The following is a 17,669-nucleotide window of genomic DNA, read 5'->3' as shown; positions in this document are numbered from 1 at the left end:
GTAAATCTTTACAATTTCACTTAGAATCATTCTCGTATTACAGATAAGGACATGGAAATTAATACAGAATAACTTACCCAAGGAAGGTATTAATAGAGGAAATCAAATCCAAGTTTATCTAATTCTAAAATCTGTGCTCCTTCCTGTAATAACATACTACTTAACATAGTGAGTTTCTAATATTTATTTTAGGGAGGAATATTGTTCGATTTTTCTCTGTATCCATCTTAATGCTACCTTTTCACTCACTTTCTAACTTGTCACTTTGAAGAGTGTATTTACACAGTGACAGCAAACATTTTAAAAATAAACTTAGAATTGTCAGTATTCTTCTCTTCAGCTTGCATCCCAACTATTTTTTGCCTTTCTGCTCAAGAAACCAAATAAAACCTATCAGGAAAGGGGGGAGGAAGGATATAGCTCAAGCACTAGAGCACATGCTTAGCATGCATGAGATCCTGGGTTCAATCCCCAGTACCTCCTCTAAAAATAAATAAATAAATAAACCTAATTTTACCCCCGCAAAAAAAAAAAAAAAAAAAAAAAACACACCAAAAACAAAAAGAAAAAAAAAACCTATCAGGAAATATATGAATATGGCAACACCCCAATTATCAGCCACTGAAACATCAAGCACCACAGCAGACAAGTCCTCAGGCAGAGGTCAGTGAAAGCCAAGCAGCCTGAAAGAGTTGAAGACATCAATCACACTGCCATCCACACCCTGAAACTAAGAAAATGACTGGTTAGACAGCCAATGGCATAACAACATCAGGTAGAGCACAGAAGAGCAAGCAGAGAGCTGGGGAGAGGCGAGTGAGAGAGGGGAGAAGAAAGCACAGCACTGGCAAGAGGAAGACAGCTGCATAGGGGTAAGAGCAAAGCAAACAGTATGCAGTGAACTAGAAAATCCAGGACACCCCAACACCATGATGATTAACAAGGATACTTCCCAGCTGCTCACCTACATACTGAAAACATGCAGTAAAGAACTTGTAAGCATATAGATGAACTCTTAGCAGTGTTCATTTTAGAACTAGAGATTTTCTTTAAAGATATGTAACTAATGCATTATAATTCAGGGGTCTAATATTTGGTCTTCTGCTTGCTAAAAATCAAATTATAAAACAAGACTCAATTTAGTGAAGTCAACTGAAAATAAAGTCACATGTTTAACAAGTGTTGGCGACCAACTTTTAATAATACATACTTAATTTTCAGAAACATATGCTAACCATCAACAACATGATCAGGGTTCTTCACCCCAGATGTTATTTCATTGGTACTTTATATCAATATTTACAAAGGCTTTCAAATTCAACAACACAAAACAAAACAGCTTAATTTTTAAAACTACAATGCTTTAAAAAAATGTAAACAGTTTATTTTTACATTATTGTAAAAAAGAAGACTCATTCCTTAACACGGCTTAATTTTTTTTTAAGTGAGCAAAGCCTGGTGCTCATGGATAAAGAATGAAAAGAATTTTTTTACATAGAAACATTGTGCTCCAGTGTGGCAAAAAAAAAATTATATATACACATACAAAGAAAAGAATCTTAAGTCCACAATTTAGACCACACAAAAAAAAGATCGTCCCCCAAATTGAGAAATTTATAAAAACCATTTACACATGGTTGTTGACCTACTGAAAACCTATATAACATTTTCAAAACAATAACTCAGTCAAAAGATATCACTTTTCTTAAAAATGAAATTTTGTGCAAAAGAAATTATTTAAGCTAGAAACAAGGACCACCCCCACATAAGAGGCCAAAAGAGCCACTGAAATAATTTAACTCTGTTAGATTTAGTGCATGTAACCAAAAGGCACACACATATGATTAATATATTAATATATTTTCATGCAGAAACCTGTGCATGTTCACAATTATATAACAAAACACAAACATAACAAAATGTAAAGCCTAATGTTTGGCAACGTTATTCTAGCCACACTCCTTTCTAGTCTGTCAGTCCAGGGTTTACTAGATCATTAACACTGCCTCTCAAAAAATATATTATATTTGAACAACTTCCAATAAAAATTAAAAAAGGATGTTAGCCTGAAACACTATAATATTTTTTTCAGTTCTGATACGTATAGAAACTTACTGATATATTTACTTTAAATGTCATTTCAAATTAAGATACATTTTTCCTTTTGTTAATAAACACTTTGATTGCTCCAGTAAAGTCAGCAGAAAGAAGAACTTCTGTGTTATCTGTCTTCATAATACCTTAAAAGCATAAAAAAAAAGTTTTTAGTTGATTTTAAAGGAATATGAAGCCTGCTGCCACAAATGACACATGCCCATGACCGTCCACCTCTGGGGCAGAAGAATGTCTCCCCGCCTTTTCAGTCTCTCTTTCCTGACTTGCTTCTGTAATCCGCTCATCCTCCTGTACGTCGCCTCTCTGAGGCTCACTGCCACTTACCTTGTGTCAGCTGGTCTTTCCCTGGTGTAGGAAGATTATAGTCTCTCAGGGCCTGGATGCCTGGATTTATCCTCTAAGTTGTCTAATACTTCATTTCGTGGCAAGAGGCTAGCGTGTGATTCAGCCCCAGGACTGGATGCTGGCAGGATGGACGGGATCAACTGGGCAAATCTTTTGCTAACAGGTTCATTAACGGGGTTGACAGGAAGGTTTACGGCAGAGCAGACAAACTGAAACTGCCAGGAAATGAAGTACACATGATGGCTCTATGAATGCTGAGGGCACCTTTGTCTTTCCAGTCTGTGCTGAGGAGCCATGTAGCTATGCTGAATGGCAGGAACGCTTACCTCTTACATTTGCCAGCAAAAGCATTTAACAAACAAAATTCAGTGTTAACCAAGTATTATACATAGGTAAAAACTGTAGATTTAAGAAGGACCGAGGGGGAGGGTATAGCTCAGTGGTAGAGTGCATGCCTAGCATACACAAAGTCCTGGGTTCAATCCCCAGTACTTCCTCCAGAAATAAAGAAATAAATAAAACCTAATTACCCCCCCACACACACAAAAAAAACATAAATAAAATAAATGAAAATTTTTTAAAAAAGGACTGATTAGTAAGGAAGAAAATAATCCAAACTTTGACTGGAAAGTTGTGTATAGGATGAGTGGGCCAAAATGGTTTACTTAAATTTGCTAAAAATATACCCTAAGTCTTTGAACATTCCAAACTACCCTTTCAGTATATCTCAAAGTAGTGCTGCACAGCAGAAGCAAGAAACTGAGGGATATCAGAAAGGCTAGCGAAGAGAACAATTCACCATATACATAGAAACGCTTTATAAGGTACAATAATAATGAAGATGATGTTTCTTACATGCCAGGCATTTTGCTAGGCACTTTATACATGTCTTCTTTAATTCTTATCACAACCTTGTAAATGAGGTATTAGCACCATTTTAAACATGAGGAAAATTGAAGCTTAATTTGCCAAATATGTCAGGAATAGAGAGAGAGAGGGCAATCAGATATATCTTATGATCTCATACCCTGAGATTAAGAGTTTATTCTTAAGAGTATACCTAGACAGGTAAAAAACAGCAAACACAAATCTGAGTATGATCCAAACTTGTGCCTCTTTAAAAAGGACCCAGTGAAGTAACTGAACCTTGTTAATATGGTGGTTTTTGAGAAGTTTAAAAAAAAGTACTTTTCATTTTTCCTCAAATGGTTTGCAAAGCTAGAATTTTCTGTGGAATATGTAAGGGAAATGTATAGAGTGTAAAAAGGTATCACTGGGGAAAAAGGAAAGAAAAAGAAATCCAATCAAATGACTTAAGTTAGAAGAGAGAAGCAGTATTTGATTGAGAAACAAACAAACAAAAAAAAGAAAATGAAAATAAATGTTTCCAAATAGGCATTTAGTAAAGGTGTAATAATTCTGAATTGGTTTATTTTTACATCTTGTAATTAAAAGAAGTGCTAGACTGAAGTTCATCTTTGTTATCAAAAATTTTCTTCACAGACAGAAGAAATAGTGTATTTAGTATAGTGTAGAGTACAAATAATACCACAAGGGAAATTACTTGATGTGAAATGTGATAAAAATGCTTGAGAACTTTTAAATATTCAAATATTTTTACACACACCCTTTGTACATTGTATCTATTGTTGTGGTTTTATAACTCTCTACAAGGCCTGGCTGTAATCTCTAAAGTGAGAAAACACATTTAATAAATTATTTTGCAATCGATTTTAATAATACAAACTTGTTTTCCTTAACAACTGGTCCAAATTTACATGGTATTACCTGACTCTTAACAATTAACAGGGACCAGTTTTATATAATTGGCACTCAATACTACTTGATGGTTTCTTTTCACTTCCTAATCTGAACATCTGATATAACTGAAAGTACTGCTCATTCTCAAAGCACACACATGCTGCAAAGGGCAAGAAATTATAGGCTTGTAAAACAGCTGTCTATGAGAAGCTGTAAACTTGTGGCAAGCAGAAAAGAACACTGTTTTCATTTTGGTTTAATTCACTTATTCTGCAAATGTTTATTAAGCACCTACTGTATGTAGGTAAGCACTGTGCTAGGCACTGGCACTACAACAATAAAACACAAAGTCTGTCCTCACAGAGACCACAGTGCAGTAGAAGAGACAAATAATAAATTATATTTATTTCCTCTTTGTGTTTCTCCAGAGAGAACAGTTGTTCATTAAAAAAAAAATTATGAAGTTTCAAAATTTTCAGTTTTAATTCGCAGGTGAATTTAAACAAAGTAAAACTTGCAAGAACTATGTTACCAAAATGTTCAGAAATGGACACCTGACAACTATTATGTTGTAAACAAGAAATAGTCTTCATACTCATGAAAAAATCGTAATACTCACAGGTCAATGAGGCTATTAAATGCTAACTAGAGAAAATGTAGGACAAATAAAACACAAGTACCTACCAGAGGGCATGGGATCCAAAACTTCGACATCTTCACCTTTATCGTTACCTTCCGATTTTTCAGACTGCACATCCAAGGACAACATCAAACTCGGATTTGGAGCAAAGATGGCTGATGTAACAACTGCATTATGTGCTGGGAAAAAAAATTTACTTCAGGGTAACTAATAAATTTAATTCTAAACATCAAGAAAAAAAATAAAATATGCAAAAAATATAACAGTGTATATTATATGCAAATATCTAAAAAGTAACATATAAGTAAATAAGAACTATTTAAAATTCCAAAATATTTTCTAAAAAAAACTCCATATACAAGTTCTGAGATTCCATGACTTCTCAAATTTTAGACAAGTGTAAGTTCTTTCTTGGTATAGAAGAATCAAACAAAGCCAATACAAATCAAAAGCAGTTATAATTGCCAAACTCTCTCTCTGCAATAATGCCTATATACATTTACTTATAGTTCATCTCCACTTTAACTTTATTCATTTATAAGACATACAAAAGTAGGCATTTACTTACCTTTAATACCTTCCCAAAAGTCATTACGATCTCTCCTGACTGAAGTAAACTTGCTTAAGTCATGGTAAGTACTCCAGATATAAACATACTTATCTTCTGAGCCACTAACGAGGTAACTAAAATCATGGCTAAATTTATGGAAGAAAGGAAAAAAAATCAAAGTTGTGGAGTTTTTAAAGTTTCCCTCTATCAGAGCTTCCTACTTTAAAACACCTAGGTATTTTTGTTGCAATACAGACTCCTAGTCTCACTCCAGAGGTTCTGAACATGTATGTTTGACATGGTGGGGCCAGAGGCACTAGAATTTCCATCAGAGTTCTAGGTAACTGCTGTTGGGTTAACACTGGGAGGAATGCCTACTTAAGAGAGAAGTAGAATACTTTACCAATTAAATTACGGGGTAATTACTGAGTAATTCAAGAAGAAAGGAGAACTAGTAAGAAAAGGGCTGAAATAAAGAGGGCTATAAAAGGAGAAGAGGTAGGTATTTCAGAAGAGCCTGCAGACCCCAAATTAAGAGTTCAAATAATGTGGGAAGGTATATAGCTCAGTGGTAGAGTGCATGGCTAGCATTCACAAGGTCCTGGGTTCAATCCCCAGTACATCCATTAAAAACATAAATAAACCTAATTACTACCCCCCTAATAAAAAGGAGTTCAAATAATAACGACATGCAAAGGTGTAAATATAGGACACTGTACTTTAGGGTGTCAAAATGCTTTATTAGCTTCTGTTCCTAAAAGGATCAAAACCATGGGTAAGGTGGGTAGCGATGGGGTAAACCTCCTTTTAGAAAGCTTACATAAAAGTACAAAATCACAAATTCTGGAACAGGGAGTCTTCTAATCCTGGCTCTGCAACTACCAGTGTGACTTTAGGCAAATTAATTTTTTTGGTCTCTGTTTCTTCATCTGCAGAGTAGAAGCAAGTCAAACTGTTATCTACCCAACAGGTGGATAAGGTAAGTTTTGCATGACTGATAATACGAGATACCAGTTGCACAAGTGCAAAGAAACTAACACCACCATATAAACCTAAGGCATATCTCAATGAAAAAATGGGAGCAAGGGAGAAATGTTCTGATCTCTTTCGGGAATTTCTCACTGCCGATTTACCTGAAACTTGCTTTGATCTGGCTGCTGCTGTTGACATAACCCTTATACTTCATGGACAGTGACAAATCTCTAAGATCATAAAGTCTGATTCTGGAGTCATTTGAGGTTACCAGTATCTAAAAACAAATCAAAGGAAAAGTTAAAAATACCATCTTTTAATCTGTTTTAAGGTATAACCAAAAAAGGGTGTTACACACATACAGAATATACTTCAAAACTAGAAAAAGCAGTATTCCATAGGAAAGGAAATATATTCTTAGCCAAGATATAAAGAACTTTCAGGAGTCTTAATATAATGTGGAGAGAGATGGTTTTGAAAGCTTAGTACCTTATTTTCTCCAGGTAAAGGCTCAATGCCAGTAATTTTTCTTCCAACCTTGTTGCGCCCTCTGGTGGATCGGACATGTATTTGTGTGTGGTATTTCAAATGCTAAAAAGAAATCACAATTTAAAAAGATCAGAATTAGAAAGAACCTCAAAGATTATCTAAGCCAACTCACAGACAGACATGGTATTATTTGTCCTAATTTATAGATAAGGCAGTTAAAGCCCATAGAGGCTATATCAACTTATCCCAAACCACAAAAGTGTTTTACTAAGTATTTAAGCGCAATTTAGACAAGATACCCATTTACCTCTGTATCATAGAAAATACATCTGCCATCATATGTTCCAATCACTGCATATTTGCCATTCTGACAGAAATTTGCAGCTGTGATCAATTTTGTTTGACCATCTACTTCATTCCACAAAGCCACTTTTTTGTCAGGTATGTTCCAAAGGCGGAGCTTTCCATCCAATGACCCACTTAGAAAATACCTGTCATCCTAAAAATGTGGCAAAAGAGAAAGCTTTCACTTTACCACATTAAGAGAAACGAATTAGCAAATAAATACATTAAGTCTTATCAGAAATAATGTTTAAAATATGTAGATTTCATTTAAAAAGTATTAAAGTAAGCATTACTTCATTCACTAAAAATAACAATTAGTAACCTCAGTATTCATTTATACTGAGAAATTATATTCTAATCATTAAACTGCTTTTTTCCGAGGTATGCATGTTAACAGATAATGGGTTGGAGTGTATATTGTGTAGGAGAAGGATTCTGTGATCAAATAAGTTTGAGAAATTCTGGGTTACAGAAAGTTAAACAGGATTATCAATTAACATGCATTCTGAATCTCTAAAAAGGGGATAAAGTATGCAGCATTTTTCAACTTAATTGGAAACACACAGACTTTGTGTGTAGGGGGGCGCTTGGTAGGGGGTCAGGTAGGAACATCTAGCTGGGCTAGTCCTTTCAAGGAATATGCTTTGGGAAACATTATCCTATAGTGGTACATCTGCTCATACCCTCCTTGGGATACATGCAATAGCTGGATAAAGGAGTAACTAATGCCAGTCAGTCCACTGAACCAGTCAGTTTCTGGAACTCTGACACCCTGTCAGCAGATAATCACTTCGCTATTTAAATTCGCAACCTCAAACCAAGAGTTTTTGGGGCAATTTGATCCCACAGAGGACATCTAGCAATGTCTGGAGACATCTTTGATTGTCACAGTTTACAGGGTGGGGTGCTACTGACATCTAGTGGGTAGAGGCCAGGAATGCCGCTAAACCTCCTATAATGCACAGCACAGCCTTCCCTCCCTCTACAACAAAGAATTATCCAACCCAAAATGCCAACAGTGCAAGGCTGAGAAACTGTGTTCAAAACTAAACCAGATCTACCACTAAACTGACCTAATTTTTGGTAACATAAGAGTTAAAGAGAAAATAATTGAGATACCAAAACAAGAAACAGAGACTTCTCCACTCAAGACCATTACTCTTACAGACCTCTGAAGCCTGTCAAGGATAACCTACACAGAATGGGCATTTTTATACTGTGGTGTAGTAGGCTCGACTCAACATCTACTAGTAGGAGAGTCGAACAACTTAAAATACTTCATCTTGGTCTTACAATTTGGAATTTGTATATATGCACATACATATATACACGTGTGTAAATGTATGTGTATCTCCATTTTGCTATTTCTTTTATAACTCATCTTGCTTCCAGGTAACATTATTTGATAGAATTACATTTCCTAAGAAAATGTCAACATCACCCCATTTTTCCCTAGCCCCTCTCAAAAACTCCTCAGGTCAGCATAATTTTAAAAATAAGGCTTTCACGTTTTCAAAATAAAACCAAATAAAAGTATAGAGAAATTATTGACTAAACAGAAACTGTAATAATAAAGCACTACATAGATAACAATCACCACCTAATACTCCTCTCTTGCCACCCTGATATGTTATAGTTAAAACAGAGGTGGGGGGAAGGATTTTGCTCACAGTTGCTGACAGGGGTAAATCCATCCTTTTGTTGCATCCTTGGGTGACAGGATGGGGGTATTATTCAGAAAGAAGCCTTGAAAGCTTGATGGTCAAAACTGATACAGTATTAACACAGATTAAGCATTTTTAATTTTCAACAGTCTTAATCAAGTCTTCTCTAAGGGTTTAGAACTATTACTGCCTATGTTATAAGCCTGCCCAGGGAGGGAAATTATATTGAGAGAAAAAGTCATTCTTCTCTCTTAATCTGGGGAAAAAGAGAAAGAAAGGTGAATACAAGTAAAAGGCTGCATTAAAAAGACAATAGGTGTTAAACATACAGAGATGAGGACATGACTGAAATGTATTAATGGAAATCATCTACCAGTGTAGGGGAGGGAAAGCCAACTAGGGGCAGCTGAAGCCCTCCACTTATTTCAACCTAGCTGGTGGAGCAGCTACAACATGCAACATCCCTTGTGCTTATAGCTGCAAAGAACTAAAACTAATTTAGCCTTATGTATTTGGTGGCTCTATCCCATAAGAGCATAGGATAGGGCTACAATTCCATGAGGGTAGATTTTACTCCTTTGGTTGAAATCATATGAAATACTTTGTTTCTAGAGGAAATATGTTGAAGGATTTTCTACACTGAAAATGAATAAGAACGGATCTCAAGATTAACAGTGTTTCCAGACATTAGATAGGAATTCAGTAAATCTTGTAATGAATTTTGGTCTTTGCCTCTTTCAACCTTTTCCTCTATGTCTCTTCCCTTCCCAACCCTTCTACAACTATTCCTGCCTATATGCTTTCCTTTCTCATTTATCCACCTGCTGTCTTTTCTTCTTCTGCCAACTCCAACATCTCTCCTCTTTAACAGGATACTTTATTTCTTTATTATACCCTGCATGCCGTATTAAAGATTTGGGATGACTTTTCACTGTTATATTTAGACCATAACTTTTCCAGTTCTTCTAATGCAGATTAGCAGAATATTTATTTCTTTTCTCATTTTCAAAGCAAAATGAAACACTAAATTCAGTTGCTTTTAACTATGGGGCTGTTAATAATTTTTTTCCTGCAGTCCAATTACCCTCCAGAGAAACTCGGTTCCCTCACCTTCCTTATAGTATAACAAAAAAAGGTGTAAACACTTACTCTTGGATGGAAAGCTATGGCAGTGACAAAATCTATATGTTGAAAACAACAAAGGCATTCTCTTCTGGAAATGTGCCAGAGTCTGACTGTTTTATCCATTGAAGAGGAAAGCAGAAAGTAGTTCTACGGATAAATTGACATTGATTATTTTATCACCATGTGAAAAAAAATGCACTTATACCATAAAAGTGAACTTTTGGTTTTAAGTACCTCAACAGTTTTGCCATTATTATTGTTATATGCAGCATAAGAAAGAACAAAAGATTATCCAATTCACTTGAACAGTCCCATTTTTTTCCCTGAACAATTAAATACTGTATTTCTTTGATTCTGAGACTTTTGCACATTACCTACTCTGAAATTAGGATGAATCTTATGACTTTTGTCAAAAGAAATTTGCTAGGCACCAGTAGAGGACTAAGGTGTGCCTTAGTTGTTAGAGCCTGCATATATTGGAACTTAGCTATGAATACAAGGCATCTATTCACTTGATTGTCACGTCAGTTATTTTCAAATCGATAACACTGGTAAATTTTAACTCACATGGATTCCCTAACTGACACTTAAAATGCCTTAAAAAAGATTACCCTATAATGTAGCACGGATATGAAAAGTTATCGTGTACCTGTCACACCTTAGGCAAGAAAATTAGAGAAAAGAAATTGTCAAATCTTTCAGGACAGATCACAGAATTTTCAAAGCTAGAAGAAGGTGGTGTAACCAATTTAAGCATTGTGATGGCCCATCACCCAGAAACCAAACACCTATCTGTCAAAAGCTTCCAGCTGGCAGTAGCTTTTTAATTTCTAAACACAATCAATTTAAGGAGAGAATTATGAGTTATACTGAATGAGGAAACCCAAATGAGACCCTTGTATTCTTTGTATATGTAAAGGTACTAAACAAATTGAAATAATGATGACATTGACTGAGTAATTACAATGTGCTAAACATTGTTCTTAGCACTATACAGCAACCCTATGAGGTAGGTACATTATTAGCCTCTTTTGCAAATGACAACACTGAGGTAGAGAGGTTAAATAATTTTTCTAGGACTACCCAGCTTGTCAGTGGCAGAGCTGGGATTCGAATCCAGGTAGTCTGGCTCTAGGTCCAGGCTCTAACCACTACAGTATTCTGCAGAGTGCTTACGCAGAACACATGTTATGAAAAACAAGATGCTTTGTCGTTTGCTTAAAATAATAAGACTCTTTAATGTTTAAATGTGAAGAGACTAAGCACAAACGTGGATTTTGGTATGTTACTGCACTAATACATGCATGCTACTTGGGCCAGTTTAAAAAAATGTACATTTTATGTGGTATATCTGTTTTTAAATAGATGGTGTACCTTACATTTAAAAATAGAATTCTGGAAGATTTATAATAACTTTTGAAATATCTAATAACAATTCTTTTTATTTTCAAGATCCAGTCAGTTCCAGAAAAGTTTTGAAGAGTACATGTAGTTTGCTTTATATTTCCTCTTGATTAATAACAAGTGTATATAAACTAAATCTATGGTCTGCTGTTAATTAAAACTGACTTTATCCAAGTCTTGCAATAGTCCATTGCTTTAAGCAAATGAAAGAAATATAAAGACATTCTTAAAGTGAAGATGCTGAAGACATGTTAAGACTTGTTCTATTATGCTATCTATTGAATCTATCTATTGAATCCATGAAATAGTTTTCTTAAACTAAGCATGATCTTGGGAGTCAAATTAGAGTCAGATCTAAGTTCTACTCACAACTAGTTTTGTGACCTTGGATGGGTCAAAGGCCCAGTCTTCTAATCTACAAAATGAAATATCACCTACCTCACAGGGTTGTTATTTTAAGAATTAACAGGTAATTCTTGTTACCTGGCACAAAGTAAGTCTTCAACAAACAGAAAACCCACCATAAACATCAACTGTGCTAGACACTGAAGAGAAACAGCAGTAAAAAAAAGATCTGGTCCCTACTCTTGAGGGGCTTAGAATCTTGTTGCCAACAAGACCTAGAAATGTACAAAGGTAGTTAAGTAAAAAGCATACAGATAAAGGCCTTAAGAACAAAAAGTAAGGTTTCCTGGAGAAGACTTCAGTGTGACTCTCGCTGAATTTTCAGTCTGCCAGCCTGCCCTACAGATTTCAAATTTGCCTGGTCCCACAATTATATGAACCAACTCCTTAAAATAAATCTCCTTATGTATATATATCCTCTTGGTTCTGTCACTCTGGAGAACCCTGACTGATACAGTGGCCAGTGGAGAATTAATTTCTTCAGTTAGTGCTACATTTCAGAAAAAAATACTGGTTTGCTTTAAGAAAGTAAAATGAGTACAGGGTTCCCAATTAGGTGCTTTGTACTTCTTATTCTAGATAAATAAGATTATCGGATTAAGGACACTTCAGATTTCCATCTTCTGACAACTCAGATTTCACACAGGGTGGGGAAGGAGTACAAAGATACAACGGGGGCTCAGTTTAAAACCAGACTACCAGGTGAGGCTCAAGCTTATTCCTGGAGCTTAGAGAAAGATACTGTGACAGATGGGCCATGAAATGCACCCACAACATCTAAACAAGTATGACAGGAGCAGTAATTAATAAGTGGAGTGATTCAAAGCTGGAGCTCAGGGAAAGCCTGACTTGCCAATATATACCAGTGATATCTTTGTGCTACATCAGGTTTTCCTGACATAGTTAAAATATATGGGCATCACCGGTATCCCTGACAGTATTTTGTAAACTCAGATAACTTTTCTCAACTTAAGGCTTTTAAATATCACTTTTCCCTACAAATTCTTAATATAGTTTAGATTCTGATTACTGACAAATTTTAATACAAAGAAAATGTAAGGTGTCATGCATTTATTACAAAAACTGCTTCATGCTTCAAACACCTTAAATAAAATTAAAAATATTTCTTAAAATTTTTGCCAATTTCTAAGATATTTCATCAGTGGCAAAATAGTGCCCCTCTACTTCTAAAATAATTTTCCTCTAAGGAAAACAAAAATCACAAATTGAAGACATACCACTGATTTGTAGAATATAATTCTTAAATCTAAATTAATAAGTTTACAAATATAGCAGATTAGCCCTAAAACAGTCTTGATTATATAGATAAGGCTTCACCCTTGTAGTTGAAGTCATATCCATTTTGTTGAGGATACTTACTTGCCAAAATTACTTTATAAAAGAAGCAAAAAGTACAAGTATATAGACAGATCCAGAGAGAAGCTGTTAAGTAAAGATTTTCTTATTAGCCTAATCTGACGTTTCTCTTTTTTAACTTCGATTAATTTGTAACTCCCACAAAGTATATATGAACATTCAAACACTGATAGTGTGACAATCATACAAATAAAGTATTTGTTTTTATCCTGAAATAGTTACATAGAATTAACAGACAATTCAAATAAGACTTTCTTACTTTAGACCATGAAAGATCAAGGAGATCAGCAGTATGGCCTTTATATTTGCAAAATGGCCGTTGTCGAAATGGTGCATTTTTATCATCAGGGTCTTCATCAGCTCCACCGCATACCTATTTAGATATGAAAACAAATGTTAAAACTAGAAAAACAAAAGGTTCATACTCTTTCCACCCCATGTGTTCTCTCATTATTTTGTATGACACCGGATTGAAATCTTGATCCACCAAAAGCCGACTCCCCTTTATGCTGCATCTACTACTTATCACCTCCTCACCTCCTTGTCCTAAGAAACCTGGATTATCTTTGAAGACATCATGCTACCACAATAGTTCCCTCCCTAACAGAGCCCCCACTTTGTCTCTTTTTTGACCATCCATTCCTTCAGGAGAGGCAGGAGCCAGCACATGGGGTGATCACAGTCGGTCTAAGCTAATTCAGATGAGCTCATTCCCGTTCCCAGTGATGACTGGATTAGGCGTGGGCATGTGCTATGATTTTCATCAGACACGAGGGCAAGTTTATCTGGGGGAGGGGGAAAAAAAGGGAGGCTTCTAGAAAGATTTCCTCACCCTTAAAAAGGGGTATACTAAAGGGACCTTCCTCTTTCCTGCCTCTGAACATCGTTGTCTGCAGGTGACACCTAAGACAGTAGTAGCCAGTATACCATGAGGGGAACTAGCCCAAGAGAGCAACAGATAAAGAACAGTAAGGCGGGAGGATGGCAGGACCTTATATCCCTGATGATACTACTGAGCTGCTGAATTAACCAACCCTGGAACTGCCTTACCTCCAGACTTGCTTCCTCATTGGTTAAGCCATTTTCAGTTGGATTTCTGTTATTTGAAGTCAAAAGCATCCTGACAGAGGTAGGTTGAAAATAATGCCATACATGTGTGCTGTGCATTTAGTTTTACAACATGCTTTTGTATTCATTATCTGAATGAATCCTCACAAACTCTGTGAGGTAGTTATTAACTTTATGAGGATGAAGAAATTAAGGAAAAAATGAGGCTCAAAGAGGTCAAAATAACATATTAAAGGTCACACAGCCACCTGTAAACAGCAGAACCAATGCAAAAATACAAGTCATTTAACTGTAAGTCCAAAGGTTTCTCCTCAAATGTTTTAAAGGATGTTGCATGAGCAAAAATATGGAGTGTCACCTAAGCCTTGCATATTTACGGAAGGGCAGGTAGGATGACAAGGATGGAGAAAAAAGCATATGGAGATATAGTAGGGGGGGATCAGGGTAGAATGGTACTTTGAGATCAGATAATAAAGAGCCTTGGATTTATGGCTTAAAATGTCAGATATTCTAAGGTGATGGAGAAGCAACACAAGTTTCTGAAAAGGAAAAATAACATGATCTGACTGATGTCTTAGAAAGAGAACCCTAGGCAATAATGTAAAAGATGGTTTGGAAAGAGAGAGGAGGCAGGAAGAGCAGTCAGTATTTTAAGTAAGAATAATGAGGGCTTGAATAAAACAGTGGCCACGGGGATAGATAAAAACTATCACTGCTATCTGTCTACAACTTTACAGTTTATAAAACCATCTTCACATCCACTGTGGAGGTAGACCAGTACACAGATGCCTGACCCTTTGCTAAACACTTCTAATCCTAGATGACTACAGCTACTTCCCCTAATTTTATGGCCAGATTAGTGAGCACTGCTGGAAGACATAAAACTAAACAGGCTTGCTCTGTTACATAAAATTCAGCTTTTTGCTTAATAATCATTTTCATTTTAGTAACTCTTTAGCATATTTCCTCTAGCAGTGATTCCAGATCTTTTTTTCCTCCTTAAACATCCATTTTCTTTTCCCTGTACTCTACATTTTTTCAAAATACTTAAATAATGTATTTTTTGATTATAAAGTAATATATGCTCAGGGTAGGTAAAATTCAGAAAACACAGAAAATAGAGGGGAGGGTATAGTTTAAGTGGTAGAGCGCATGCATGAGGTCCTGGATTCATTCAGTCCCCAGGACCTTCTCTACAAATAAACAAACAAACAAACCTAATTACCTTCCCCCAACAACAACAAAAAAACCTCACAGAAAATAGAAAAACTAAAATCAAAACCACCTATAATTAGCTAAAATTTTGACCATCTTCAATCTCATTTTTCAAAAACATAATTGAAATTATGATTTCATGATTCACTATCTTCCTTGTTATCATACGTGAGCACTTTCAGTATTTTACTCCTTGGAAACATTTACTAGCTGCATATGGATACACCACAATTTAATCATTCTCCAATTTGTTGGTCATTTAGACATTTTCATTTTTTTGCTAAATAAATAGCAATTCAATGAACATCCTGGAACATGAATCTTTATCCCTATTTTATTATTTGTTTATCCTAATATCAAGGTCCAAAGGCTTAAAGTAGAGACTTTTATAGTATCTTGTTGTTTAATAAAATTAGGTATGTTTATTAAAGAAAATTTTAGAAATAGTGAGAAGTATAAAGAATCAAATAAAGATGACCTAAAACCCTACCCCCTAGAGATAACTACTAGTAATAATTTAGTTTATTTCTCTTAAGTTTTAAAATATATAAATGTTTGTAGATTTTTTTCAGTCAAAATTGGGATAATATATCTAATTGTTCAGTGTGCTTTTTTCACTTTACATTTTATTTAGAATATTTTAAATGTCATTAAATAGTCTTTGTAAACAATTTAAGGACTGCATAGTATTCTACTGTACAGATTATACTATAGTTTCTATTTTTCAACTAGTAAAAATTTAGTTTGTTCAGATTTTAGCATTGTGAGAACACGAATATGAAAATCCTACTTACATTTTTGGACATATAAGATGATTTCTTTATGACAGAGTTTTAAAGGGAGAATTACCAAGTGAAATGCTATATAGTTTATCTATATTTTTCTGAATAGATGTCTATATGTAGAGAGATATTTATATCTCTATATCAATATAATGAAGTTTGATATCAAACTTTATCATGGACATTTCAATTGTATACAGTAGTAGATAAAATATAATAAATATTATAATAAACCCCATATATCCATCACCTGCTTTAATGATTATCAACATTTTACTTATCTTGTTTTATCAGTCGTCCCACTTTAATGGATTTGCTTATTTTTGCTGGAGCATTTAAAGCTAGATCTAAATACCCATGATTTTATTAGTAAATATTCTATATGTATCTCTAATTAATCAATTCTTTTAAAAAATAACTAAATATTATCATACCTACAAAATACCATTTGTATCATCTAATATCAAATCCATATTCAAATATCCTGATTATCTAAAAATGTCATTCTAAAGTTGGACTGCTTTGAAACCTTGTAAGCCTTCTCATACACTTACTATATATACCAGATACTGCATTAGTTACTTGAGATTCCAAAATAAATAAGATATTTATTATCTACTTAGAATCTATTCTTAGTATTTAAAAGCTAGAATGAGACTTTTATAATATGTCAGATTATTTCATTCTCTGTTCAAAAAGCTCCCATTGGCTTCTATCTTTCTCAGAGCGAAAGCCCACGTCCTCACAGCGGCCTCCATGTTATGACTGCCCCATCTACACCTCTGTGACTTGATTTTCGACTACTCTTCCCCTTGCTCACTGGCTCCAGCTACCCAGGCCTCAATGCTATTTCTTGAACTATAAGGACTCCTGCCTGATAGCAGTTTCGCTTGCCATTCCCTCTACCTGGAACGTTCTCCAAATAGCCAGATGATTCCTCCCTCACCTCCTTTAGATTCTCCTCAAATGACAACTTCTTAGTGAAGCTTGTCCACCTTATTTACCTCCCATCACTCTACTTTATCTGCTTTTTCTCCATGAACTTTATCGCCTTTCAATAAATTACAAAATTTTACTTAGTTTCTGTCTCTTACCAATAGAATAAGCTTCGTTATAATAGGTTTTGTTTCTTTTGTTCACTACTCTATCCTCAATTCCTAGAATAGTCAGTCATTAATACATAGTAGACACTGAATAAATATTTGTGGGCTAAATGAAAACATAGTGCCAGACCTTAAGATGCCAACTAGCGGAGCATAATGGTTAAGAGCATAAGCTCTAGAGACAGATCAGAGCTGGGTTCTAATTCTGGTGCTGTACCTACCAACTGTGTGAAATTGGTGAGTTACACAATATCTCTAAGCCTTCTTTCCTTCATCTATAAAACAGGGTTCTTTTTTTTTTTTTTTTTA

General features: G+C 35.0%; 1 protein-coding gene across 1 annotated transcript in view; it reads right to left on the bottom strand.

The window, feature by feature from the left end:
* Window positions 1–1,171: 1,171 nt before the first annotated feature.
* The window catches only part of WDR44 (WD repeat domain 44), a 68,806-nt gene continuing 52,308 nt past the window's right edge, over window positions 1,172–17,669 (bottom strand). Inside the window, exons 13-20 of the mRNA XM_032475575.1 lie at window positions 13,452–13,565; window positions 10,031–10,153; window positions 7,180–7,371; window positions 6,873–6,974; window positions 6,545–6,660; window positions 5,430–5,557; window positions 4,906–5,040; window positions 1,172–2,240 (exon numbers count right to left, since the gene is read on the bottom strand). Of these exons, the coding sequence (XP_032331466.1) occupies window positions 2,146–2,240; window positions 4,906–5,040; window positions 5,430–5,557; window positions 6,545–6,660; window positions 6,873–6,974; window positions 7,180–7,371; window positions 10,031–10,153; window positions 13,452–13,565 (1,005 nt within the window). The 3' untranslated portion in view covers window positions 1,172–2,145. The remainder of the gene's footprint in view (window positions 2,241–4,905; window positions 5,041–5,429; window positions 5,558–6,544; window positions 6,661–6,872; window positions 6,975–7,179; window positions 7,372–10,030; window positions 10,154–13,451; window positions 13,566–17,669) is intronic.

Source organism: Camelus ferus, chromosome X (genome assembly GCF_009834535.1).
Source record: "Camelus ferus isolate YT-003-E chromosome X, BCGSAC_Cfer_1.0, whole genome shotgun sequence".
Lineage (NCBI taxonomy): Eukaryota > Metazoa > Chordata > Mammalia > Artiodactyla > Camelidae > Camelus > Camelus ferus.
The sequence above is the reverse complement of the archived record's forward strand: the minus strand, read 5'-3'. Positions and strand labels throughout refer to the sequence as shown.